The sequence below is a fragment of the Calidris pugnax genome, unplaced genomic scaffold, assembly GCF_001431845.1.
Source record: "Calidris pugnax isolate Ruff unplaced genomic scaffold, ASM143184v1 scaffold41, whole genome shotgun sequence".
NCBI lineage: Eukaryota > Metazoa > Chordata > Aves > Charadriiformes > Scolopacidae > Calidris > Calidris pugnax.
In genome coordinates, this window is record NW_015094509.1 from 27746851 (window position 1) to 27774257 (window position 27407).

The 27407-nt window shown below is 48.7% G+C and overlaps 1 protein-coding gene across 4 annotated transcripts; it reads right to left on the reverse strand.

Annotated features, from left to right (window-relative positions):
* Positions 1-1089: 1089 nt before the first annotated feature.
* GPR20 (G protein-coupled receptor 20) lies at positions 1090-27040 on the reverse strand. Of its 4 annotated transcripts, XM_014965267.1 has the most exons (4): positions 26905-27009; positions 20375-20466; positions 12870-12966; positions 1090-2445 (listed from the first exon to the last, which is right to left on the reverse strand). In XM_014965267.1, the coding sequence occupies exon 4, from the start codon at positions 2422-2424 to the stop codon at positions 1363-1365; it is 1062 nt and encodes a 353-aa protein (XP_014820753.1). In that variant the 5' UTR covers positions 2425-2445; positions 12870-12966; positions 20375-20466; positions 26905-27009; the 3' UTR covers positions 1090-1362. The 4 variants fall into 4 exon arrangements, with proteins under 4 accessions (XP_014820753.1, XP_014820751.1, XP_014820755.1 ...); XM_014965265.1 differs by lacking the exon at positions 20375-20466 and having other exon boundaries at positions 26905-27040; XM_014965269.1 differs by lacking the exon at positions 12870-12966.
* Positions 27041-27407: the final 367 nt, after the last annotated feature.

A 27407-nucleotide genomic window follows, 5' to 3' on the forward strand; every position in this document is an offset into this window, starting at 1 on the left:
GATGGCTGTCCCAGGGTCAGAGCCTGGAGAAGCAGAGTACTCTGGGATGCTCCAGCTTGGACCAACCATGAAGCTTGTCATTCTGAATGGTAACACCAGTGAGTGCCAGGAAAAGCTGCTCACTAGACTTGATGAAGTCATAGTAGAGCTCCAGCTGGAGGGGCAATAGGTGTGTGAGTGTGGAGACAGGGACCAGCAACACCAGTTACTGCTGTTCATGCTGCAGGTTGTGCTGTTTTCCCAGGATAACTCTTTGTATTCACATTGCTTAATTGGTACAGTGTAATCTAAAACATTTACCCCCTATTGTGGGCAGAATTTTCCGGCATCCTTAGCCTCACATACCTTTTAAATATGGATCTTAAATCATCCCAGAGGCTTTGTGCTGGGGTGAATTTTAACCTGGATGCCTGAGAAGGGTTCTTTTTCTACCCTTGGAAGCATCAGCATTTGAGTGACTGAGTGGATGGACTGATAGTGGGAATTAGGAGAGCAAGCCCTGATTCCACAACATGCCAGGAAGAAAAATCGAACAAGGGTAGTGTAACATCATAGCCTGGTTCTGCTTTTCATCTTGGCTGTTCTTCAGGGGAAAAAAAGAGCAGAACAGCAGACTTTGCTGGAAAGCATGTTCATTTTCACAGCTTTTTTTGTATGCTCATCTGCAGTTTTGGGATATAGTGCTCCAAATGAAGGTGGAACGTATCCTTAACCTCTCCCCAGATCCAGACAATGTGTATGAAAACATATACACCTACTTGTATTTTTCCTTATGGCTGAAATAGTCAGAGGACGCTTTACTGCTTGACTTCATCTTCTCTTCCCTGAGAAGTTTCAGACTTTTTCAGCAACAAATGAGTAGTTACTAATGACAGGTGGGTTGGAATACTTTCTCTCCCACTCTATTTGCATCTAAAATCTTTGTAGTGGATAGCTCTGTAAACATTTCTCTTATCGTTTACTCTGAAGCACATGCCCAAGACTCAAGGGCTTTCATAGAAAACAGAGATTTCTTGCTTTCTAAGTCACCCTGGGAGTGTTCCATTACGATGTCAAACACACGCACACACAAAAACCACAAGTAAAGAATTTGTTGCTAGCAAAATGTCTGTATTAAAATACAAAGAAAACTTTCCTGTTGGGATCAGTAATTAATAGACTCTTTTTTTGTATTGGTACTAACAGCACTCCAAGTTCCATTTTCCAAACAGACCACGATGTTCTTGAGGAATAAATTCCACCACCGTCATTCTGAACCTCAGCCTGAAAAACAAAGACGTCAAAGACAACGGTACCATGCACCCTAGCAATATTCCAGCAGCATTACACTGGTTTACTGCAGCGTGTCCCGTCGGGTGTGGGTTATATCTGGACACTGCTCGGTGATGGCAAGCTCACAGGGCTTCCTATTGTGTTTGTGAAGGCAATGATTGCATTGGGGCCCTTGGAGTTCTTGTTCATACCCAGGATGTCCACGCTGGTTTGCTCTGCTTCGGTTTTCCTGAAGATGTTTTTCATGGTTGACTGAAAGTTATTGGTGACAAAGCAGTAGACAATGGGGTCCATGCAGCTGTTGAGGCTACTCAGAGTCACCGTCACATGGTAGACGAGGAGGCTGGCATCATGGGCCATGCCTGTGTTGATGGAGATTGCTACCTGTCGCACGTGAAAAGGAGTGAAGCAGATCATGAAGATGATGAGGACGGTGATAAGGAGTTGCACAGCCCTCATTCTCCTCTCCCGACTCTGGTGCATGAGGCTGGGCTTGGACAGAGCACACATAATCCTGGTGGTGAAGAAGATGATTATGATGAGGGGGAAGAAGTACTCGCAGACCATCAGGACGAGAATCTTGGAGAGGCAGCACTCAGCAAACTTTATTGCCATGGTCAGGATAGAGAAAGTCACTGCAGTGGCAAAGATCCAAATGAAGACACAGATGCCCTTGGCACAAGTGGGGTTCCTCCACTTACGTGAGGCCTCCACCTGTACAATTGCCAGATAGCGGTCAACGCAGATGCACGTCAAGAAGAGGATGCTGCAGTACATGTTGACAAAGTAGCCAAAGATATGAACCAAAGAACAATTTAGGCAGTCCCCTGCACTATAGAACATGATGATCCGGACAGGCAAGGAAAAGCCCACCAAGAGATCAGTAACAATCAAGTTGATGGTGTAAATAACAGAGGTGGTTTTGTTCTTGGTACGGAAGCAGAAGACATACAGCGCCAAGCTGTTCAGCACGACTCCCACCAGGAAAATGATGGCATTGACTATCATCAGGGCAATCCACAGACTGTAAAATTCTGTGTACAGTTCTTTGTCAGGGTGGATGAACTTGGAGAACAAATAGATGCTGGAGTTGGGTTCCTGGGTGGAGTTCATAGAGTCAAGGGCTGGCAGTTGTGTGGAAGAGGTTGGCATGGTCGCAGACTTCCCAGCGATCTGGAAGAAAAGAAACATAGGTATATTGATGGTTATGTCAGCATTTGTGAGGACTCAAAATATTGTCACCTAAGAACATTTAACCAACGTATTGTACATCTTCAGTAGTTGTATATACTGCTGTACTCTCAGTGTCTCATCTGCCAATATTGAATTGCCAAAAATTTCTAGGAAGATACCTGGGTATATAATTAATGCTTTCAGTGGTTCTAGATGCATATTTTGTAGACACACAATCCTCGCTTCCGCTGCCCTGTGGTTTTAAGGCCTAAGCAAGAACAGAGAAGTGAACTGTGCCAAGAGGAGCAAAGGAGAAGGGAAAGTTGGGGGGATCAACACATGGCCATGTTTGGGCCAACCATGTGGCAAATGGTCCAGAGAAACAGGGTCTCTGAGAAGACAGGGTTCCTGAGTCCAAGCAGGGTGCTTTGATGCTCATGGAGGGCACAGGCCATTTTCTGCTGTGACAGGGAGGGTCAGATCATCATGAGGTTCCTACCAGGTCTTGTTTCCTGAACATGGCACTTATTCTTTGGAGTTCTTCCTCTATTGGAGCAGCTTTTTCCTGACTGGAGGCTCTTCCTGCCCTGCCATAGGAGCAGGACAGTGCTGGCAGCTAGAAGATGTTTGCCCAAACTATTGGTGCAACCATAGCCCCAGTGTCTGACTCCTAAAATACCACATCCCCTTCCTTGGCCAGGTGATCCCATCAGAGAGTGATAGGCAGCAGCATTTTCAGGAACTGTAAGACTTTCCTAAATTCAAAGGATGGCTGAATTTTCTAAGAAAACACAAGCAGGTTGTGTGGCATATTCTAGAGATCTGTACATGCAGCAACACCAGCCGGGAGATTTCAAACCAAGGGCGTCAGCGATGACTCCTGCCAGGGTTTGACAGTTTAATTTGCAAATCATTCCTGACTTACACACTATTTTAAACTGATTTGTATATTACAAAGATAAAAAAGCGCCCAATATATACAGAGACTTGGCTGGTTTCAATAAAAATAAATGGTTGAAAAATGTCTGGAATATCTCAAAGTGGCTGAGCAGGACTTTGAGGTTAAAAAATATCAGCTTGAATCAGCAGAGAATGATGCTGAAAGACTTGAGTTATGAGAGTTTGAAATCCCTGCTACCAGAGAGCCAAGTGTGGAAGGGCTAGGAGACAAGGAGCTGCAAACATCTTCCAGGGCTCACAGGAACCTCAGTGTGCCTAGGCTGTGTGTCTCGATGAGGAAGGCTTGAATTGCTAAGAGAGTATGGATATCCAGTTCCCCCAGTCATGTCCCATCCTCTGGCAGCTGGACTTCTGGCTGCACTAATCCTTTTTACTGCTTATGGGTATTGGGAGGATGGACCCAAGGAGTCCCGTTGCCTGTGAGATGCTTCAAGGTGTTGGTGGCCACGTACAGAGCAGAGGAGGAAGCTACCTAGAAGGTCAGAAGCCTTCCAGTGAAAAGTGGATCCTTGGGAGAGTTTCTGCTGGCCAAAAACAAATGTTTTGCAGGGGTAGTCCTAACCAGGTCCAGAGAGCATCACAGCAGCTCTGACCCTGCCTGACAAGGCCTTTTCCTGCTCAGCCACCAAAAGCTTTCTTGTTGGGCTAATGAACTACAAATCCCTGCCAGCCATACCTCTCAAGCTCTTGAACTCCTCCACGCCTCCTGACAAAAGCAGAAGGCTTCCAGCTCCCTGGAATAAAGATCTGGGGAAGTGAGATTTGGGATAAGAGATTCCCAAGTCTGTGCATTTGCTGGACACAGCGCTTCTGAGATGTCTCCCCAGTGCCGAGCAGAGGGGAAGGGTCTTCTCCATCAGCTCACTGGCAATGCTCCTCCTAAGGCAACCCAGGAGGCTGTTGGCCTTCTTTCTCACAAGGGTTCATTGCTGGCTCATGTGCAACTTAGCATCCACCAGGACCCCTAAGTCCTCTGCAAATCCACTTTCCATCTCTTTGGTCTCAGGCTGTACTGGTGTATTCCTCCCATCCTGGTAAAGTCTCTGCTGGATCCTCTCCTGTCTTTCAACATTCCCCAGATCAGCGTGGTTCCAAACCGGACACCTCACCAGTGATGAATCAGTGGAGGTAATAACTCCCCTCCATCTGCTGACCACGAATCTCCTAATGTAGCACAGTATGTACTTTGCCCTGTCTGCAGTGCACGCTGCTTGCTGGTTCTTTTCCAGCCCAAGATCCATCATAACACCCATGTCCTTTTCAGTAGAGCAGTTCCCAGCCTGTACTGGTGAATGGGATCATGGGATATGGCCAGACAGGCTTCAGTGGAGGACCAAGTGACCGAAGTGTGGGTGCTTTCCTGCCCCTTCTCACTTTGGAGGGAGCTGGGAATTAAATAAGTTTGGTAAATGGTCAATGTTCAAGATCAAGAGTCCTCATGGGATGTTACAGCCTAGTCATGGTTATTCTGCATGGTTCATTCAAGCCAGGTGAGCATGAAGCAGAACATTTGTTGAGGAAAAGCAGAGATTAGGACTGAGAATTTCGAAAACCAGGTGTGAAGTTCCCTCTGGAAATTCTCGGAGAAGTGACTTTGCCGTCATGATTGAGCTTAGGCCTGTTGGCCTGGAGTCTGGTGATAGCTCTAAGTTTCTTCTTGCCTCTCATCTAGTCTATGGAAGTGATATGAAAGAAAAAGCTGGGGTTTAATATCCTTGAGCTTGGAAGGATATTTATGTTCAAATGGCACTTTTTTTCTGTTTAGGTAGCCACTCAACCCCAAGTAGTTGAATTGTCCATTGGAATCATAAAGCTGTCCTTTGATCAAACCCAGTTTCAGATCACGCTGTAAGACTGGCACCCTGAAGCCTGGGGTCAGACCACCAAAGAACTGCTGGGCAAAGAGGAGCAGTCCTAACTCGTGTCCACTTTTGCACTTAGGCCATCTCCAGCAGCAACCGGATGTTGGAACATCTTGTGTTTCGGGAATGACCAGATTATCTCACCCTGCACTGATCTCTGGTGGCAGCCAAATAGCACACATGGTGATATTATTTTGTCTGGGTCTGACTGAGCCTGCAGACTCCTGGGGGAGAGTTTGTCTCTTTATGTTTTGTCCTGAGCCCTCTCTCAGGGAATAACAGGAAAAGCTGGACCCAAGACTGGCTGAAGGCAGCAGATTTGCAAAGTCTGGCACCTGAGGAAGGTGCATGGGGAGGATGCAGAACGCTGGCCCATTTTCTAATGATTTTCTAATAGTCTCACCCTCTGATCGTCTCTGTTTGCTTTGCTCTTTAATTACAAAAACAAACTGAAAGGAGCAGATGCCTGGATCTGCTCCCAGATTTCTCTTTGCAGATGCTGTCAAGAAGAGCACCGTGAAAGCCACTGCACTAGTGCAAAGCAAGAAAACAAGACTTTGTTGCCCCTTGAGTGCAGCGCAAGCTTGTATATCTGTGTTCATACAGAGAGTTGAGCAAGGGGAGAAGACAAAGTCACCCATCCCATCCCTTAGCGTGCCCTGAGTTGCGTATGCATTTGTCCTCTTATTGTAATTCTAAGGCACTGGCCGTTTTCTATGACTTTACAGCTTTTTAGTAGCTTGCCTCTGCTGGGAGATTTTTCTTCAGGCTCAGATCCTTTCTCACCAGCACCTGATATTCATCTCACATTTTCCCTTTCCTGCCTCAGTGAAATTGGTAACTCAAAATGCGTTCAAATGTTCCTGATCCTCACAAATGCTACTGAGGTACGTAAGGCACTTTACAGACTAAGAGACAAAGATCCCCTGGGTACTGTCCATACACAGAAATTAAAATCATCAGCACATGCAGAGTGATGATTTACATAGCCACCTCTTCCACTGAGCCCCATGTGCAGGGAAATAAACTCCAAATATAGTAAACAGCTAAAAAAACAGGTAGCATTTTGCTTGCCAAATTGAATATGCAAGGGAGGAGCTGAATTAGAGTTTGTGTCTTTTCCCAGTCCGTCGCTGCCCTGTCTGAACTCAAAATCCAAGCAACTACAAGAAAGCAGTCCCAACAAATTTAATTAATCCTGAAGACTTCCTCACTGACAGGCCGTGGAAAAGCTGCCTCTCGGGCTGCAGTGGGAAAAGTCTTCCTCTAATCAAATTGTTAACGATGGATGTTTGGGTGAATGGCCTTTTCCTTTCTTTGTGGGACTGCCCTCATCTCATGGCTCACAAGCAGAGGGGACAGAGAGCTGTGCTGGCAGAGCAGCAGCATTCCTTGGAGTGCTTTTAATGAGATGGAGCTGGACCAAACCCCCGGTTAACAGCTACTAAGTATTTTTCCATCGTGGGTCTCCAAGCTCTTGACAAAGGTACGTCGCCCCATTCTGCAGGAGGCCGAGCGAGGTGCAGAATGGCAGCGTGACCTTGCATCTGAGGAAAAACAAACATTTCCAATGATTTCCAATTCTGCACGCCTCCACCCGGACAAAATTACACCAACCAGGTCTCTCTCTGCTGTCAGAAATACTCATACAGGTGTTAAAGTGAGTCACTTCAGCGACCCATCACCATGGAGTGGTGGCATAGCGCGGCCAGTGGGGGTCATGGCTAAAGACATGAGAAGCTTTGCAGCCTCAGCAAACCTTTATTTTGCTATTTTTCATACTATTTATTGCTTGTGGCTCTGCCACCAGCTCATGCGCCGCTATAAGAACCACTTATTGCTTACAGAGTAAAGAGCCCTTGTGCTGACCCCCTTCCTAAAATCTTCAAAGAGTTTGGAGCTCAGCTGCCTTCATGCCTAATTTAGCTCTCCACCCCCCCCCAGATTTCCATACAATCCCTGTTTCTGGGAGCTGCCAGTCTGCAAAGCCCAAGATGGGCAAACACGCATCCTTCTGAGTGCTCTCTGACCGCCCCGGTTGGCCTATGCTGTTATATTATACCTCTCAGGCTGGATTTTGTCTGTCTGTCTGTCTGGGAGAACGTGGGTAGCATTTCCTTAAAAGTCCAGCAGGCATCTGGGTAGAAATGGGATAAGGGGAGGGACGGAGACTGGAAGTTGACCCGGTTTCCCTCGTTGTGATAAAGGTCCCTGCTCAGTGCTGGGAGAGGTGGGACTCGCTCTGAAGTGCTTTCTCCTTGTTGGGTGACACAACCGATTCTGTTCGTTCTTGGCCCAAATGGGAAACAGATGGTCGTCGTGCTGAAACCAGCTCCCCCAGCCTCTTCCCTCCCTCCCTCGCTGCTTGGCATCGTGCTTGTTCATTTAGAACAGGCAGCTCAGAGCTGTGTCTGCCCCAGGAGGATATCCCTGACCATCCTGTGTTTCTTTCCACCCAACTTTTTTGCTTGGTGTCAGCCTTAAGCCTCACCCTCCCCTGGCTGAAACGAACAGGGCTCCCTTCCTTGACCCTGGGGACTTTTGGATCCGGCTCAGCAATTGGAGTGATGGGATGCAAAAGAAAAAGCAGGTCAGGCATCTGAGCTTTGTCCTAACTGCTCTCCAAAAGGGTTATTTATTGGTGTGTGCAGATAGGATCTCTGCGTGCAGACCTGGAGGTGGAGAACAAGAGACACGCTCTGGGATCGGAAAGATGAAAAGGACATTGACAAACGTGAGCGGGTATTATTTAGTATAAACAGTTTTTCTCATCTCCCTGTCCTGAATCATTCCAACTAACATGGCAACCTGGCCCCTCTATCACCCCCCTGTCCCCCTCACCCTTTCTGCTGGTGTTACTCTGCTGCCTGGGATGGCAGCAGCATGTGTTTAGCTTTGCAAACTTTCCGTGTTTAAATTTCCCTGGGTGATTTATCATCGTATTTATAAATGAAGGGTTAAACTCACTCTCTTTCAGTTTAAATTGTATGATTCTCCTTCTGGCAAGCTCTCCCTCAACTCTGGCTCAAACTGGCCAAATATGGTGTTTTTGTGCATGTCGGGGACCTTGCCCTATGTGTGGTGGAGCTTGTTCTGTGCGCCTCGTGCTCAGCCTGGGGAGGGTGGGTTTGCTGGCAACGGAGGGAGAAAGGGGGAGAAAGGGAATGAATCCAACTGCTGAAGGGGAAAAGCTGGTGCCCATCTAGCCTTCAGACTGTGAGAAGGGAGCTAACGTCCGGGGAAGAAAGATCACACCCTAAAGCAAAAACGGGGCTATTCCAAAGACAGGAATCACCCAGTGTGTGATACACCCAACTGCTGGGGAACTGCAGTTGGAAATAGTCAAACTCACTCCAGAGCTGGGTTATTCCTTTCCTTCCAATGCCATGGAAATTAAAGGTGCTTTGGAAACACAAAACGTGTAGTTCTGTGGGTGTCAGATTAAATGACACCTGCTTTCCTATGGTTTTGTGGCTTGCAGTGGCTTGCAGGGCTGGATGAAAGCTTTGCCCTGGTTGAGATGCTTATTATAACTTTTTCCCATGTGGACACTTGGCTGCCTTAATGAGCGCTCACGTTCCAGCTCTTCCCTTGGCTCTGACACTTGTTTGACTTTCTCTTCTCTTTGCTGCCTAATTTCCTGAAAATTGAGGTGATCTTTCCCTTCTGCCAAATTTTGGTTGAAATAAGCCAACAGATTGAAACGCATTAGGAGGATGGAGGGAATCAGAGCTGACAAACACACAAACAGGCACTTAGAGTGGTCCTTGTTTCCTCTGATATGAACCTGCAAGATGTTTGATAGCACTCTCCACCACACATCATTCCATTTAGATCTTATTCTCTGCAAATTCACAATTGCTTTGGTATTGAAACACTACAAAGAGGGCTGGATGGCTTCTTTGCAAAGCCAGAGTATCGCTTGCCTCTCACTGTTTTCCTGAAGTGAAATAATTTAGATTATAATTTAGAACAAGAGGGAATGGCTTCAAGCTGCAACAGGGTAGGTTTAGACTGGACATTAGGAAACAATTCTTTACAGAAAGAGTGGTCAGACACTGGAATAGGCTGCCCAGGGAGGTGGTTGAGTCACCAACCCTGAATGCGTTTAAGAGTCGTTTAGATGTGGTGTTGGAGGATATGGTGGGGGGAGAAATTTGTAGAGTAGGGTAGATGGTTGGACTCGATGATCCCAAGGGTCTTTTCCAATCTGAATGATTCTATGAATTTCAGATTTATACCAAATCATATCTTCCTCATGGCAAAACCAGCCTGGTTGGGGACAGGTGATAGCTAATTGCCTAGTGTCTGCACTGGTCAGCTATGGCATGTTTGCCCACGTGTAATGAAGATCATGATGGCCAACAACTCCTATTTTATCTAGTAGTTTGACTGGTCATGTGCTGAATTACAGCCTTTTTCTGGAAGAAGAAAGGTATGAACTTACTTTGCACAACCACAAGAGGGATTAACCCCCACTACTGACTTTTGCACCTCAGAAGTTGCCCACGAGAATCAAATTTCCCACCTGGTCAGAGGAAAAAAACTTGGATTTCCAGTCCCAGGCATGTCCAGGGGTTGTCCTTCAAGTCATGTAAGCAATCACAGAGTAAGGATGTATGGAGGTTAATGCAAAGTGGGTTGTTGGGCTGGTGTTGCTGATGTGCTATTGAGCCATTTGTCTCTTGCCTGATGTGCCCAGTTAGCCTACCTGTGGTCTTTAATCTCCAAGGCCCTGCTGGAGGTGGTGAGTGGTGATCTGAGCTCCACCCACCATGCTGCGTTTAGTGCTCTGTGTGCACGTGGGTGGATGTCATGCTCCCCAGCAAGCCAAAAACCAAACGCAGGTCCTCTGAGAGTGAGGGACCCAGATGCCTGGTTGAGTTTGGGACAAGCAATAGACTGTGGGTACTCAAGTCGTGGTTTAGTCCAAGAGGTCATCCTAGGCCATGAGGAATCACTGCCAGTTAGAAGAGGGAGAGCACAACTCTCCAAACTGCATTCCTCTTCTTCAAGGAGCAAAGTGACCCAGATGGGAGGGAAGCCACTTGGCTTGGCCCGGATGCCCACGCTCTGTGTCTAGACTTGAACCTGCTGCTTAAAACAAGATGAAGGACCAGCAGTGCAGAAAGATCTGCATGGTCCTCCCCCAGCCCTGTCCTGGGCATGCATGGAAAATATGGAATGAAGCTCTCAAAGATACACAGAGCAGGAAATTCACGTGCTGGCAAATTTATTATGAGCTTATACCTCCTCTGTGCCCATTTGCAGCAGCAATGCCTCAGCTTTTAAAAGAAGGAGCCCAGACAGATGACCATGTACAAGCAAACAAAGAAGTAGGACTGTACATACATTGCCTCTCTGGACCTGCCAATGTGCACCCAGGACTGGTGGTCACCCAGAGGTCCTTCAGCACATCTCTAATGAGGTTTGCTAGCACTGGTCACCTTAAAGTGCTAATAAAGGGTTTACTTCTCCACTTGCTTGTTTATACCACGCTGTGTAAAAAAGTCCCTCCTGAAACCTTTAGACATCTACAATGCCTGAGTGATACCGTTGCATTTTTCATGTCCCTCTTTTCTGCGTTACCAGATCTTGGCCTTGGAGTGATAGAAATATTGCGTGTCTTGCTGAATGCTCCATAAATCATGCTGTTAGCATTTAAAAGACCAATATCTCATCGCCTGTCAGGGCTACTACCAAGTGCCATCTGTCACAGGGGAGCATGGAGTGACATCTCTGCGGTAGGTGCTGTGTATTTCTAGCTCTGATACTTGAAGAGAAATCAGAGCATGACTTCTTGCCTGTATCCCTCTCTGTCCTTTGTGGACCAGTAGAAAGTGAGGGAAAAGCACTTATTTTTTGGAGATTTTTTTTTTTTTTTCTGAGAGGGTTTACATTTTTTAAAAAAAGCTAGATCTGGAAAGACACGTGGATTTGGAGTTTTATACGTCCAGCCAGTAGAGATGGATTTGTGCCTGTCTTCTTGGGAGGCTGTAACAGTACAAGAGAAATGCATTTGATTTTACTGGGATTAGAGTAATCCATCTAGCATTTCAAGGGTGTCTGAGACAAAGTGCTAGAAATGTCAGTTTGGAATAACAGCTATCGTGGCTGTGTACAAGGAGAACCCTGTGCTGAAAATTACCATATAGGCACATAAGGAAACGTTACAGGCAAGTGCAAAAAACTTAGCGGGAGATTAAATCAAGCAACATCTGGCCTGGGCACTGCTGCTTGCTTTCAAGGAGGAAATTTTTAATTTGCAAATTTAGCAACCTTTGAGCGCTTTTTCCCCTTTTCTGCCTTCAGCTGTCTGCTTTCTCTGTCCCTTGGCAAAAAGGTGGAGAAGGACAGAGCGACAGAGGTTTGCTGTTGAGGAATACCTGGGGTCCTGCATGGCCCAGGGATGAAGGAGAGATGAGGTGATGCTCCAGGGAGGTGACACAAATGCAGGAAGGGACAAAGGGGCGATGCAGTGGGGGCCAAGGGCCAGGTCACCATGAGCAGCAGCACAACCCATCTAAGATGCAGGTCTGTAGCTCAGAGCTCACTTCAAGTTGTGCTGCTCTCTTGGCTGCGGGGGGAAACTGAGGCACGGAGCCATGCCTGGGCTTGGCCCAGGGAATGCAGTGAGATGGGACACCTGGCCAGGGAGAAGACTTTTTTTTTTTTTTTAGGCATCCCAGGATAGATAACCAGATCTTAACCCTTTGGGAGACTGGTTCACGTGGTTTCTTTTGCTAGGCACTGTGCTCCCAGTGCCGTCAGGGATTTGCAAGTTTTAGATTTTCTAGGATAATCTGGAAAATCTTTGATCTGTTAGTGGGTGTGTTGCTATGAAAGCAGGGGGCATTTCTGAAGGAACCTGGTTAAGGACCTTGGAAGGGACCTGTTTCTCCTTAGACTGACCCAGCAGGCACATTCAGAGAAAGAAAACAGCATCTTTCCCAGAGCTGAGCTCGCACCCTCCTGCACGGCCAGAGGTGAAACCTCCCCAGTCACAGCAGACCCTGTGCCAGGCACTGCACTGTCTCCTCTCCTGGCTTCCAAACCCTGCCTGAATGCATCTCCCCCAAATTTCATTATGCTTGGGAACACACCGATACAAAGGAGACATCACCCCACCCCTCACAAGAGCTGCCATCGCGCTTTTCAAGGAGGGAAAGCCGGTACCTTTGCACACTTTTCATCAAACTCATCTCCTCGGGAAACAACCAAATACCACAGCACTGTCCCCAAACCCAAAAGCAGAGAAACTCGCAGTGGGGGAAGCCTCTTGCAGCCCCTCACACAGCCCAGATCTCCAGGTCGAGCACCTCCTGATGAACTTCCACACATTGCAAGGGCAGAGCCAGAGAGTTCCCGAGCTCCTCATCCACGTGTTTGATGTAGGACCCTCTCCCCCACCATCCCTGCCAGGGTTCTCTGCATGCTTTCCTCTCCAAACTTGGGGTCCAGTCCCCAGTGATTCCCTCCCAGCCCCCACTATCACCCCTCTAATCCCATGTCCTCCCCACACCTCTTTCTCTCTGACTGATATCCCAAAGCATTCACCGCAGTGATCCCTGCAGCGTATTCCTCCACGACGGATGGACTTACCTCTGGCCCGATCTCCCTTCTATGTTAGAGGAGCTGCCGGTAAGAAAATTTCCTCGTGGACCTGAATGCTATCGCCCCAGGAAAGAGACATCTGTTCCTACAAGCAGAACAACTGGAGTGACTACAGAATACGAAGAAATGCCTAATCTCTCTCTCGTGCTCTCTCTCTCTCTCTCTCTCCCCCCCCCTTTTCTAAATATAGCCTTGCAACTAATGGGAAAAAATACACACTACCAAAAAAAAAAAATATTTCCACTTGTCTTTAGTGTTCAGAATTTCTCCCCAAACATCTGGCTCCTTGCCCTAAATCTCTCTGAAATTTATGAAGTGCTGGAAACGCTGAAGAAGGGCTCCAGCCTTCCTTATGGTGCTAATGCCTGAATGTGTCCAGTGAACTAAACCTGATGGTGCTGCCCCTCTCTTGTCCCCTCCCCAGGTCACTTTTCCTGTGTCTCTGTGGGAACAAAATCTCTTTGCTGAGAACATACCGGCTCCAGGCCACCGCAATGCCACCGAGTGAGACAAGAGGAAAATACCTCTCTTTTCATCTTTCTGCTATGAACTGGGATTAGACAGAAGCATCCCTGGCAGTTGCGAGAAGGAGCTGGACCAAATGCCACAAAGCCTGTGACATGCTTTGAACCAACCCAGCTGTCCAGACCTTGAGAAGAAACCTGGCACAAGGAGACAAAGGGTGAAGCTGCACACCTCGGTGACGCTCTGGCTGCAGTTGTTTGGGAGAGGGGTTAGTAAGATTGATCCAAGGACTGGGCTGAAGTGTCTGAGTGTAGATTAGTCAAGGGTGGAAATAGAGAGTCTGAGGTTCCACCAAGGACCCCCCCACAACATGTTCCTCCATCCTTACACAGCCCTTCCCTACTGGTGGTAAAGAGTCATTGTGAGTTTCAGGTCCATCTCAGAGTGGGGAGTCAAGTGTCCCTTCACCCTTGGCTGTATGAGAAGAGATTGAGATTGGACAAAGAATAATGAACTATCCATTTGTTGAGATGGATTCAAACATGTGGCCAGATCAGCTTTCAAGATGTCTCTGTTGACCACTGCTGTAAGGACCCAAATCTCCCAAATCCCCCAAAGTCCCACCTCATGATGGATTATTTCCTGCTCTAAATTGGGTACCCAAAGAGCCCTCTTTTTGAGGGGCTTGCACAGATGTTCTCTCCCCTGAAGGGTTTACAGTAGCTTTGGAAGTCCCATCTGGGGAAAAAAAGGCAGAAAAAATTAAAGCGAGAAGTTTCATCAAGTTTAGTTGTTTAGAAGAACAGGGAACACGAACTCTGGATTTTCGTGTCAGCCCTGGACTGGTTTTTTCCCTCACCCTTTAGATAAAGACAACACTGGTGCCAATGCAATAAACACGCAGGATATGGCCCATCACAACACGACAGGATCAACTGAGCGGCATTGAATTCCAGGTCAAGAGGCCAAATCCATAAATAGAGGAGAGGTAAACTCCACACATGCGTGTCTCACTGGAGCACAAACAGTAGCTATGGTTATTAGAGAAGGTTGACCTCATTTTCTGGAATTAGTTTTTCACCCTTGGATCTTTCCCAGAAAGACTGAGCTGATCTTTTTTGTCTGGTTATTTTATTGATTTTCTATTTTGAGTTTCCTCACAATGAGGGACGGATTCTTCCCCCCAATTTCAGGAACATCCTCCTTGACTTTATGTGCCCCCTGATCCAAGCATCCAGCCTTTCACGACTGACCTCCAGCTCTGGCACGTGCCTGGGCTCTCATCTGCTTTTCACTTCCTTACAATTTGGAAAGCAAGGGTGACTGGAAGGCCTCCATGAGTCCCATCTGGGTAATAAACTTGCCTTCACTTCCTTGCATCTTGGGAGTTGAACAGGGGGAAGAACAAAAGAGAAGAACACAACTTATAGTCCAACGTTGGGCAGGGTGGACGAATTTGGACCCTAGCATTCTTATTGCCAATGGTGGCCGATGCTTAGTTTTCATCCACCTGTCAACAAAACTTCTGTTCTTAGGGAGTAGCTCTCAGGAGTTACAAATGTGAGATTGAAAGAAAGAGGACACTGTTCTCTAGGATGAGATATTGGTACCTACGGTCTCTTCACCTGCTCTGGGACTGCCTGGCCCTTCCCGTGCGAGGACTGTCTTGGTTTTGTGCTTCTGCATGATGCATGGGAGCTCTGTTCCCATCCCTGTGCATGGGATAACGAGTGCCCTGCACTCCCCCACTATCCCGACCTCCCCCTCCTTGCTGGATTTAGCAGACTCGGAGTGGTAACAGCTGCAAAGTTTCAAGTTGTGCCTGAGATAGTGCAGAGCATGCCATATTGGGAAGCAGATGCTGCTGTTAAGGTGGAGAAGGCACATCCGGGCCCAAGGGCCACGCTTTGTCCCAGATGCTGTTCCCACACTCGGCTTCAGGAGGAGTTGCAACCGTAGCTGATGAATGAAGAGCTTCTATCCTATCTTGGTTTTCAGTCATTTATCAACATCCCAGAGGGAGGGGGAGAGGAAGAAAAAAACCCTGAAGCTTTAGTAAGTGGAAAATTTTCAAGCTTGTTCGCTGAATATGCCACAATATTAAATATTGTAGTGAATGCCTTGAGATTGTAGGTGGAAGAAGGTATTGACTCAGCCGAAATTAGCACATGGAAAAGGAATAATAGCTATGGCAGGGAAAGATGCTACTGGCCCATAATAATTCCTAGCAATTCCTTAGCTGCGCCATATAAAATAGGGATGGGACAGGACTGTTTAAAACTCTCCTGTGGCACAGAGCAACAAAGCAGGAGGCCAGACAGCTCTGAAGGAGGTTGTCAGAAGCCTGATGCCACACAATACCCTGGGGAGATGTCTTCTCAGCTTTTGTCAGGAGAAGGGTATACTTTTCCAGTCCTATTCAAAAATGACAGAATCATAGAATCACAGAATGGTTTGTGTTGGAAGGGACCTTTAAAGGTCATCTCTTCTATCCCTCTTGCAATGAGCAGAGACATCTTCAACTAGATCAAACCTGATTAGACTCTCATCCAACCTGACCTTGAATGGACATCTACCGCCTTTCAGGCAACCTATGCCAATGTTTCACAACTCTCATTGTAAAACATTTCTTCCATATATCTAGTCTGAATCTTTCAGTTTAAAGCCATTACCCCTTGTCATGTTGCTACAGATCCTGCAAAAAGTCTGTCCCCATCTTTCTTAAAAGCCCCCTTTAAGTGCTGAAAGGCCTCAATAAGATCTCCCTGGAGCCTTCCTTTCTCCAGGCTGAATAGCAACTCTCTCAGCCTGTCCTCATAGGAGGGGGTTTCCATCCTTCTGATCATCTTCATGGCCCTAAAAGGGGGAATTGAGTGTCCTTTGATTCTCTGCTCCAGGGGAAGAGATTGAGATTGGAGACAGCGTAATAAAATATTGCACTGCTGAGATGGGGTCAAGGGACGTGGCTGGATTAGCTTTCAAGATGTCTCTGCTGTCCAGGTCTGTAAGGACCAAAACTAGAATCTGATGTCTGAACATGCCTGCTTTGTTTTAGGAAATTGAATTTAGGCTCTGTTATACTGAACAGCTCCTCAGAGATGGATTATCTCCTGCAGTGGTGAAGGAGAGCTTCTACCCAAGAAGGTCTGGAACCCAGACATGACGGAATCAGAGCTCAGAAAATTGAGGAGCCTTTACTATGACTGCCTGGAGGACACTAAAGAGTGGGATCCTCCCTCCATGGAGGACAGTGAAGGGTGGGATCTTCATTGAGCAGTCTGGGAAACCTCTTTTTATCAGAAACTTCAGAGAAAGTGAACTCACATGCCCATAGGAAACCTCCATTGAACATTCTCCCATTTTTCCTCCAATACACATGTTCCTGAGACATTTTTCCACTGTCTTGCTCCTGCACCAGGAAGCAGGAGAACCAGAAGAAGAAATGGGAACAAGTAATGCCCACAGTCAGAACAAACACACAAAACCATGAGCCTGTCCTCAGAAGACTGCTTGTAGGGGAGGTTACCCAGCTGATGTAGCTGCAGGTCAATGGAGAGGAGTAGATGGGCTCTGATCCCTGTCATGCGAGTAAACCCTTTGCCATGGCAGATGAAGTTAATCGCATGGAGAAGAGTCTACAACCATTTTACTCTCCCCAACTACTCTTCCCTCTAGAAAAATCTGCCCCAAAAAGTGCTCAGGCCTTAATAAGTGCTGGAAAACACTCATGTGTGTCCCTACGATAAGCACTGCCCATGAGCCCTAAATTCTTGATTCTCTACAGTCTCCAGGGCTATCGTGGGATGCTGTGAGTCAGATGCAGAGTTGACCCAGAGAACTAGGTTGGTTGTCACTGGTGGACCAAGGGTGGAGAAGTTGCTGTGCTGGATCCCCTTCCAGGAATCACCTCCTACAGAACATAACTGCCAGGAAAGCACCACACGGCGTTTGGTTTAGGGGGAAATCTGTGGACAGTGAGACTCTCCACAAACGTGTGGCAATTTCCCTCCTTGCAGAGGGGCTTGTGCTTCAATCCCATCACACTTCCTTATTGTTAACAAGCGGGATGTTCATTGCCTTCCCCTAGAAGGAGATACTTGGACAGCAGTGTGGGAATGCTGTCAAAGGATGAGGAACAAATCACTGGCTTCTGTCCCAGTCCTTCTGCAGACCATAATGGACCCTGACAGATGAAAGCACCTGCCCTAATTTTACAGCCACCTGCCAAGAGGGAGGAGAAGGGAGAGAAGCTGTTATTTAGCGGGAACAGCTTGTAGCTATTCTGGTTTGGTGGAGCTGAGAAGGACCAGGGAAACCCCCTGACTCCTTGTTTTACTTTCAGATTGGGTCTTGCTCATGCTGTGGGTGGCAATCTCCTTGCCAGCGAGGCACAAGGGTGGGAGGCCTTGTGGACAGGCATGGGAAGGAGCTCAAGGGCTGGATTTGACTCTCCAGGACTTAATTTTCTCAAGTTGAGTCAAAATTGGCCCCTGCAGAGATGCTGAAACTCAGGTGGGTGCAGCAACCCCGTGGCAGAGAGAGAGAGGCTTGGGTAGCCACCACAGGGTCTGCAGAAAAAAGGGAGTTCACAGGGAATCAGTGCTGGAGGTTGCTCCTTATCCCTCACTCAGTCCTGCTCCATCACCAGCGAAGGAATGGGCTTCAGCTGCTGGGCTATTGAGGGTCATTTTCTGCTGGTCTCATAGTGATCCAGGCATGCCATGCTGGGACATCTGGGAGATCAGAGACCCCTTTGGAATCTGAACCCTGAAACATGCGCAATGACTATGCCTAAAAAGGTATCCGGAGGGGCTGTAGGGAAAGATCAGAGCCCTCTGTACTGATCTCCAGATAGAATCTGCAGGGAAGAGGACAACCTTTTTCCCCCTCCTGTGATGCTGGGTCAGAAACACCAAAGAGGCAAAGAAACATGAGGTGCTTCTGCCTGGAGAAGGAGAGCTTGGACCTCTCTCCCTGGTCATGTTCAACATCCCAGGGCTGATTGCCTGACTCTCAGCATGGACAACAGAGGCTGTGGTGAGCCATAAAAGATGGTCCAGCTGCCTCTGAAAAAGCATCTCAGCAGGGCCTGGAGGCAGCTGCACCTACCTGACAGAAGAAGCTCAGCGGGGAGTGTCTCCTGCCAACTGTTTGAGATCACAGGCACTTCCCAGCGCCTGCTGTCCTCAGAGGACAGCAAAGGGCAGAGGCCACCATTAGCGTGTGGCCCTGCCTCTGAAGAGGCTCCCCATCTGCATGTTTATACAAGGAGGGAGATCAGACAGTGGCTGTATGGGGTCCTCTGCTGCCGGGCTCCAGCCACGATTTGTCTGTTTGATGAGGAACAGGGAAAGACAAGTGGTTCCCAAGTCACGGTCATGGCTCCAGTTGGGTGAACCAGGCACGGGGGAGAGAAAGTGTGCAAGAGCCAGTTTCCTGCCCACCCGCCCGCTGCATATTTGGGAATTGACTTTGCTGACCATTGCCTCCCCCTCCATTTTTCTTCTCAGGCCATGGCAATTTTGCTGACGGACCTGCTGAGCTGCAAAAAAAGAATAATGAAGATGTTTTCAGGGCATGAAGAGCAAGCTGCCCCTCTGGGTGACCCTGAGGTCACTCCCGGGTGGCTGGTTTGGAGGACATTGGTCCTGTGTCTCCAGATCTTGCACAATGAATCGTAGAATCATAGAATGATTTGGGTTGAAAGGGACCTTAAAGACCATCCAGTTCCAACCCCCCTGCCTTGGGCAGGGACACCTCCCACCAGACCAGGTTGCTCAAAGCCCCATCCAGCCTGGCCTTGAACCCCTCCAGGGATGGGGCAGCCACAGCTTCTCTGGGCAACCTGTTCCAGTGCCTCACCACCCTCACGGTAAAGAATTTCTTTCTGGTATCCTAAATCTCCCCTCTTCCAATTTAAAACCGTTACCCCGTGTCCTATCACTACAATTCCTGACAAAGAGTCCCTCTCCAGCTGTCCTATAGGCTCCCTTCAGATACTGGAAGGCTGCTCTAAGGTCTCCCTGGAGCCTTCTCTTCTCCAGGCTGAACAACCCCAGCTCTCTCAGCCTGTCCTCATAGGAGAGGTGCTCCATCCCTGTGATCATCTTCATGGCCCTCCGCTGGACCCATTCCAACAGATCCATGTCCTTCCTGTGTTGCGGACTCCAAAACTGGACACAGTGCTCCAGGTGGGGTCTCACCTTCGTGAGGGTCGTCAAGTTGGATGTGCCCTGTCCTGGTATAAATGTACCCTGTTGGGGGTGAGTCAGGATCCCTCTGACAATCCCTCACAACAATGACAAGGATCCTCATCCCAGGCACCAACAAAATGAGCTGCAGAGACCCTTTGGCCACCCAACATGGCATGTCGTGTCTCACTGCCCCTTGCTATCCAACCAGCATCGGGATCCCTTGCGGGGTCCTGCTCTGACTTTTACGTCCCCCCCTCAACCTGACCCTGGCCAACGGCCACCTCTTTTTCTTTTCTTGCTATTTTTTTCAAAGTTTCGGGAGCTAATTGCCAAGAACACAACGTCCAGTGTCACAACCTCACTGCTGAGCTCCCCCCATTCCCAGCGAAGTATTTCCTGCCGGATTTGTTTGTCGCTGGGCACACAGGGACACTGAGGCTTGGAGGGGAAAGCTCTACGCAGGCCGCCAGGGCTTTGGCATCGCTCGGGCACATGTGCCCCGGGGAGGTCAGAGCTGGGCAGAGCAGCTCTTGCCCCGCTTTGGCTCGAGGTCTACAAAGCAGGAATTGGCAGGATGTTTGGCCTGGATGCTGTGGGATGTGGCTTGAGGGTGGAGGAGAAAGCCTCCAGGCAGCTCCCAGCTCTCTGCTCTTGTGTCTGGGGAGGTGGGAAGCACAGCTTGGCAGGGCTGAGATGGGAAAAACTCTGATTCAAGGCGCCCTGTGAGGCTGCAGAGGACAGAAGGCAAGGACAACACATGGCAAGGAAGTGGTGGGGACCTTAGGGGACCAGTCTGGTACCTCCACCTGCTCTGATTTAGCAGTGATCACAAACCTGGCAAGGGGCAGCGGGGTGCTCTCCGGGCCGTCTGTTCAACAGCTGGGGTCCTTTGCTGTACGAGCAACCTCGCCCGGGAGGAAGGACACCTGCAACTCAGAAAATCTGCTATTTGGACCCACGCTCCTCGAATGACTTTAGGGAATGACGTCCTCTCCCCGCTCCCTCTCCTCAAACATGCTAATCCTCCTCTCCCGTCCCCTTTGTCCGCCTGGTTTGTAGAGATTTGGAGTGGCTCAGGGCAGGGCTGTCTTTTGTTAGACATGCACAGAGCTCAGCGATGCTCTGATCTGGAACTGGGCGGCATAAATCTGATGGATTAGAGTCGGAAATGCCACAGTGATGAAAACCCCTATAGGAACAGGAAGAAACGAAAGGGCCCCATTTGGGGAGAAAAAAACCCACCCCCAAACCACCCTGCTGCTGCTGCCTGGCTACAAGTGATTCCTAAAATTGCTGCCTCTGGAAAAAGGCTGGTACATTTGCTGACTTTTTTTTGTCTGTTATTTTTGAGGAGGTGTTTTCCTTTGTGTTTTCAGCTGTTGGGAATTACAGCTCCTGTCCCGGCAGGCAGTCCCTGCTCCCACAGTGAGCTCTGTGTGAGGGGCCTCACCGGGGACAAAGAGCCACTTTCTGAGGAGGTGCCTCAGTTTCCCTGTTGCTGAAATGACCCCTCTAAGCACAAGGTGCAGACAAGCCCTGGGAAATTTTCAGTAATGGAAGGAAGGAATCATCCATGTGATTTAAAGGGGTTTCTTACTGGAAATTGCAGCGCCAGAATACTCAGTTTTCTCTTGAAGACAAATGGGTGGGCAGCAGAAGCCAGCAGGTGTTGGTAGTGTTGGTGGATTTTGCTTTAGGATCACAAGCCCTTCTTCTCTCACATGGGGCAAAGGGGACCTGCTGTGGACCCGAGTCACGTGGAAATGTGCCAGTTCAAGAATCCAGAGCAGTATTTTCTCTGACTGGGATGAGGTTATAGACAGGAATAGATTGACATGGCTGGTTATCAAGGAGGCCTTGAACTCATTGATGTGTGGGCAATGGATGGTATGATGGAGGGAAGACCAAGGCCCTACTCCAGTTTGTGTTTATGGCCTCAAAGCATTTTTTTTTATCAGGAGCAAAGCTCAATCTGCCACTGCTGAATCATTCCTTTCCATAACTTCATCTTGTTATTGATAGCCTCAGTCTTTGTTATGGTAGGAGGTGCTGCAAGGTGCTATTTGACATGCCCTTTGTGTCATCTGCAGGGATTTTTTCTGCAAAAGCACTGTTGGATGTAATAAATAGTGTTAAATGGGCTAATGAAAGGGCCATCTGTCTCTACCTTGGAAAAAGTCCAAACCAAAGCGGTGGGAATGACCTGAGGTCCAGCAAGCATGACCCACCAGGAGAGACCAGCGGAACTGGGCTTGTTTAGTAAAGAGAAGAGAAGATCAAAGGACACCTGTTAACATGTGCAGAGATGTCTGTGGCAGCTTTCTTGGGAATGGTACAAGGTGGGTTCATCTCACAGGGCTTAGCTCGTTAATACAAGTCTGTACTGAGGCACCAGCCCAGTTCGCAGTGGTCCCAGTGTAGAGACCTCCTTTGGATAAGAGGAATCCTATTTCTTATGTCTTCTTCTAGGGCAGAGATGTGCAATCAGAGTCCCTGACCTCTGTAAGGCAGAGTTAGAGCCACAGCAGCGGCCGGGGCAGCTAGAGGATTGCCCGACGGTGCTAGAGCCACAGGTTAATCCCATGGCTGTAACACAACCTAAGTGGCACCGTCTTTGGGGCAAATTCCACTGGCTTCTTTAAAGCAAAAATCCAGCCTGCTGTGGTTGCTAAACTGGGCTCTGCTTCTTTGGGTGTCTTTCCATTTTCCAAGAAAAATAAACCGCAGGCTCTGTATTTTTAGATATGCCATCTGATCGCAGCTAGTCATATATCAGTCCCAATAATGTGAGTCAAGATGCTGAGCTCTGCTGCTGAACTCCCTTGGGCAAGAGCTAGTGGCTTCAGCCATCCCGAGGGTATTAATAAATCAGTGTGTTTAAAATAATCATGCACTTCCCTAGGTGAGCTGCTCGTGAGGAATCATACTGTGAGGATTTATTACTGCTGGTGTCTTAGTAGCGTCGCTTCTCTGGGTGAACTCAATACTGTCGTGAGTGGGAGATGAACAGCCCTGGTATGAGAAGGACCTAATCTAGGCAGAGGCCAGAGGCAGCACGACTCCCTTTCCTTTCCCTCTCCCGCCAGTGACTCTGATTACTAACATCTGCCCCTTGCTATTTCAGTCCTGGGTGTCCTCTGAGGCGGCCGCCGGTCGGAATGACCTTTATGGTGGCTTCCCGCAACAGCAGGATGTGACAACCATCTCTCCTTGTGCTGCTGACCTGAATCTGCATTGCTGAGGTGGGAAACGCATAGGGACTACTCCCTTCATTGCCAAACCCCTTTGTGGGTGGTGGGAGAAGGGGTAGCTTGGGGACAGCATGTTTCCCTGGGCTGAACCCTATGTAACCCTACCCCGTGCAACCCTGCTCCATGCAACCCTGCTCCACAACTCAGCCCTGGACCCCTTTGGAAAGTATCTGCTCAACCTACCTCGCACAACAGTCTTCAAAAATGTGGAGTTACTGGCGTATTATAAATCTCTGTCCCTCCCTGACTCACTCCAGCCTTCACAAGTCTGTGTCTTTAGCAGCAGTGCAGCCTGGGGACAATTTTCTGTGCGTTTGATCAAAGTGGCAGGAAGCCTTGAGGGTGGCGTGTGAAAAATGGGCTAGCTGGTTCCTGAAAGTTTATTTGTTGAGCTACTTCATCACTCTAACGACCATCAATTTATCCACATAATTGGTAGCTGGAGACAGCAAAACATGGCTTGGCAGCCTGGATTTTTCTCAGAGATGTATTGCTTGGCATATTCAACCGAGACCCAAGAAACCAGCCTGGCTGCTGGGGGACTGCAGCTGTGAGCACCAAGGAGGTGAAACCTGGCATGACCACCCAGCTTTCTCTCTCCACCCTGCCAGAAGAAGGATCCTCGGGGTGAGGATGAAATAAAACAGAATTTCAGCAAATCTCCACAGCATCGTAGAATCATAGAATGGTTCGAGTTGGAAGGGATGTTAAAGATCATCCAGTTCCAACCCCCCTGCCCTGGGCAGGGACACCTCCCACCAGACCACGTTGCTCCAAGCCCCATCCAGCCTGACCTTGAACCCCTCCAGGGATGGAGCAGCCACAGCTTCTCTGGGCAACCTGTTCCAGGGTCTCACCACCCTCAGAGTAAATAATTTCTTTCCAGTATCTAATCTAAATCTCCCCTCTTTCAATTTAAAACCATTACCCCTTGTCCTATCACTCCATTCCCTCATAAAGGGTCCCTCCCCAACCTCATCCATGAGGCCAGAGCTTACTGGTGATAGCTTCTCTGTGGGGCAGCTCTCCAAAGAGACCCAAATCCATCTCTCCAGGTATCCCGTATCGAGGGCTGACAACCTCAGTGCATGCAAGGATTGGGAGCTGTCTAGTGGACCATCAGACCAGGAGCCATACCCCATGTTTCTTACCCTTAGGGGCATTTTCCAGAGCACTATCTTTTTGGCAAGTATTTGTAGATAAGGTGGTTGGAGTCATGAAGAGGAGGGGACATTTGACAGTAAATCTTTTTCCACCAGTGTGAAAGAAGTCATCCTTTCTGTTGTGTGATAATGGCTATAGTGGTGCTTCTCAGGCCGTGACAGATGAGATGCACATCTTTTATGAATTCTGCATAAGATGTAATAAAGAATTCAGTTCCTCTGTGTCTATACACTAATGGCATATTGATCCCAGTAAATATCACGCTGAGATTGAACAGCAGCATCCCTGGTTAGTGTCATCCTGACGGGTGACACTGTTTCTTTGGGTGTCACAGCCAAGCTCAGCCCAGTCCCATCTGACCCACACAGCTTTACTGATCTGGCTGGGGGCTTCACTTTTCTATTCCCCGGATTCACCCTTCAACCTCAGCACAATTTCTCCTCCGTCTGGATTTTGTCATGCTCAGCTGGACTCGGCCGTGCCTCTCTAGGACTTACTGGATGGGAAGTGTTTCCTGCAAAGAGCAGGATTCGCTCAGGTATCCTTAATAATTCATTTCGAGCAGGAGTAAAATTTGGGGCTAAAAGCTACAGATTAAAATGCAAGTATGAAAAGCAGAGGAGAGGTAAAAGAGAGAGCAAGAAGGGATGGCAGGATCCTTACAGTGTTTACAGATGGGCTTGTTAAGAAGCAGCAGACGTTCCTCAGAAGACTGTAGACTTTACCTTAGGTGTCACAGGAGGTTCGCTAACATGCACATTTAGGTAATATATTGTCTCACCTCCCCCTAAACCAGCAACTGGGCATTTACAGAAACCTGCTGTAACAGTCCGTGGTGTAAAGGGAAGTCCAAACAGTGTGCGCCGTGTGTGTTGGTCAGAGCTGACAGAGCTGTGTCTCAGCTGACACAGAGCTCCCCTGGGGGATTTTTTGGCTCCCGCTTTAAAAAGGGCTCTGGAATTTGGCTGTCTCCGTTTTTAGATGTCAGGACTCGCATCTCCTTAAAGGGGGAGTTTTCCCCCAACGTGGATGTTAAACATCCCTCTTTACGTGTCTCCGTCCCTTCAAGTACAGACAGCCAAAATCCCACAGCCCTTCGGAGGAGGTGGAGGGCAGGACTCGGTCTTCCCCCCGTGAAGGGGGACCCAACCCATGTTCCCCTGGGGGAACCATGTCATCCCCAGGGCACGATGCACGTAAGGGGGAGCAGAGCCATGGTGGTGGTGTACGTGCGTGTGGTGGGATTTATTGCTGTGTGCAGCAGCCTCCCCCGTTCTGCTTTACTCAGGAGAACGTGCTGTGAGGGATGTTTCATGTACAATTCCTTCCCTGGCCTTTGCCTCCTTCTTCAAAACGGGGGAAGGAAGACTCGTAGGATGTTTTTGGCACCTTTACTCTGAAGAAATGTCTCCCTGTCTGTATTTTATCTCAAGGCACTGGGGAGATGGGCAAGGAGGCTTGAGCAGAAGGAGGCAAAACGTGCTGAACTCGATTGATTAATGAAGTGGCTGCTCAGTTGCACTGCTAAGTTGCCACGTGTCCTTGTAAGAAAGAAGGAGGGGAAGGAGAGGATTTTCTTTCTAATTGTGGATTGGCAGAGATTTTCCTGCACAATGGAGATAGATGGAAAAGAGGTTACTAAAGAGATTTCCACCAAGGGCAGGCTTCTGCCCTCACTTGTGCCGGCAGATGCTGCACGGACGTGGTGGGCATTTCTGCCTCCTTTTCTCCCCAGGTGCCCAGCTTTCCTCTGTCTCTGCTCAGGGATGGATTTACAGAGTGAGCCCGAGATGCAGCATTGCAGCTAATCATGGGTGACAGGGGCATTTGCCCCGGTGGTTTTCAATTGGGACTGTCACGCGCACGTAATAGGGATTAAACATGTACGCCCACTCTCTTTTCTTTGTGAATGGGGCTGGGGGGAGAAAGTTTTAGCTTTGCTGAAGGACCTGCCACATCAGGAAAAGGGCTGGCTTTTTTTTTTTTTTTTGCTGAAGAAGAAAAATTGGCCCTGGAATGTGAGAAATGTTAGAAGAAAAGGCGCCTCGTGTTACCAAAACACAGCTGGAACAAGTCCGAAGAGCCGCGTTGGCAATTCATCACACTCTGCCACTGAGTGTAGTTTGTGTAAACGACAGGAGATGCTCTCTATATGATGTGCTGTGGCCAGACACGTCTCAGCTGGCAGCCAGCAGGGCCATTCATCCCTCTCACCCACACCAGCTCTGGCCTGGATGCCACCCCTTCCTCCATGTAGCACCCAAAGCAAGGACATTTCCATACTGTTTCCCTGGGGAAAGTCTTCTGCTTCCTAACCACATATTGTAAAGCTCATTTTGAGCCTTCTCTGACCACTTTTTTTCATGAGCTGAGTCTAAAAGCTCCGTGCCCAGCTCTGCATCTCTATACAGGTACACTTGCAGGATGTGTACATGTAGATGTAGCTAGCTTTGACAGAGGTAGTCAGTATATGGAGATATACCAGTAGTATTCAATTTTCCATGCAGAATTCCTTGGGCAGCTTTTTATGTATAGACACATATGTATGTGTCCTCATACACACGTTGCTGACTGAGATAACCAGCACAAATGCACTCTGGCATCCAAATGGACCAGTTCAGTATCTAGAAACACCCACATTTCCCTGGATGAGACGTTCTTTTCCTTTGCCCCAGCCCTAAATGCTCCAACCCTCCTCTACCTCTGCAGCCCCCGGCACGGGGGACCCTCCTCTCCCTCTCCACGCTGTTCCCACCTGCCTGGAGCCAAACTGAATCCAAACCCACGTGCTTCCTTTCCTCTCCACCCGGCTTGCGAGGACTCCCATCCCCATCCGCATGCTTCCAACCTCTCCGGGACCGGAGCACGCTGCAGCTGGAGAAGCTCCCTCCCTCCCTCTCCCCCCTCGCTGCCTTTCCCAGCCCGAAGGACACCACAGCTGGTACTTACACAGCCTGGATGAGAAACCTCAGCTGCCGATCCCTGAGCTCTCTCCCAGATTCCTCCACCGGGTGACCGTGCTCCTGCTCGCTGGCTCCCCAGCCCTCAGCCCGGCGCGGGGATGATACAGGAACCAGACCTCTTTGGTTTACTTTTACATTGACGTCAGTGTCTTTCCTAGCCTCCACAGCTCGTTTTGGTAAAAGGATGTCTTCGGGATAGAGGGGAGGGGTCGGAAAGGGAGAGGAGTGAGGATGAGCTGGAGATGAGTTTTTGTGATGTGGGCAGCCAGCGGTGGGAGATTTTAGGGGCTAACACTGAAAGAAGGGGTGCTTAAGGAGCCCACCTTGACCCTGGGTGTAGATCATCACCTGGACACAGGTATGTTGGAGGCCTGACCCTCGCATCTGCACAGAGAGCTGTTTTCCCATCTGCCCCACCACCCCAACTGGGACACCCTGACTTCCCCTCACGTTTGCTGGCTGTTCATACCTGGGTGCTGGTTCAAGGGG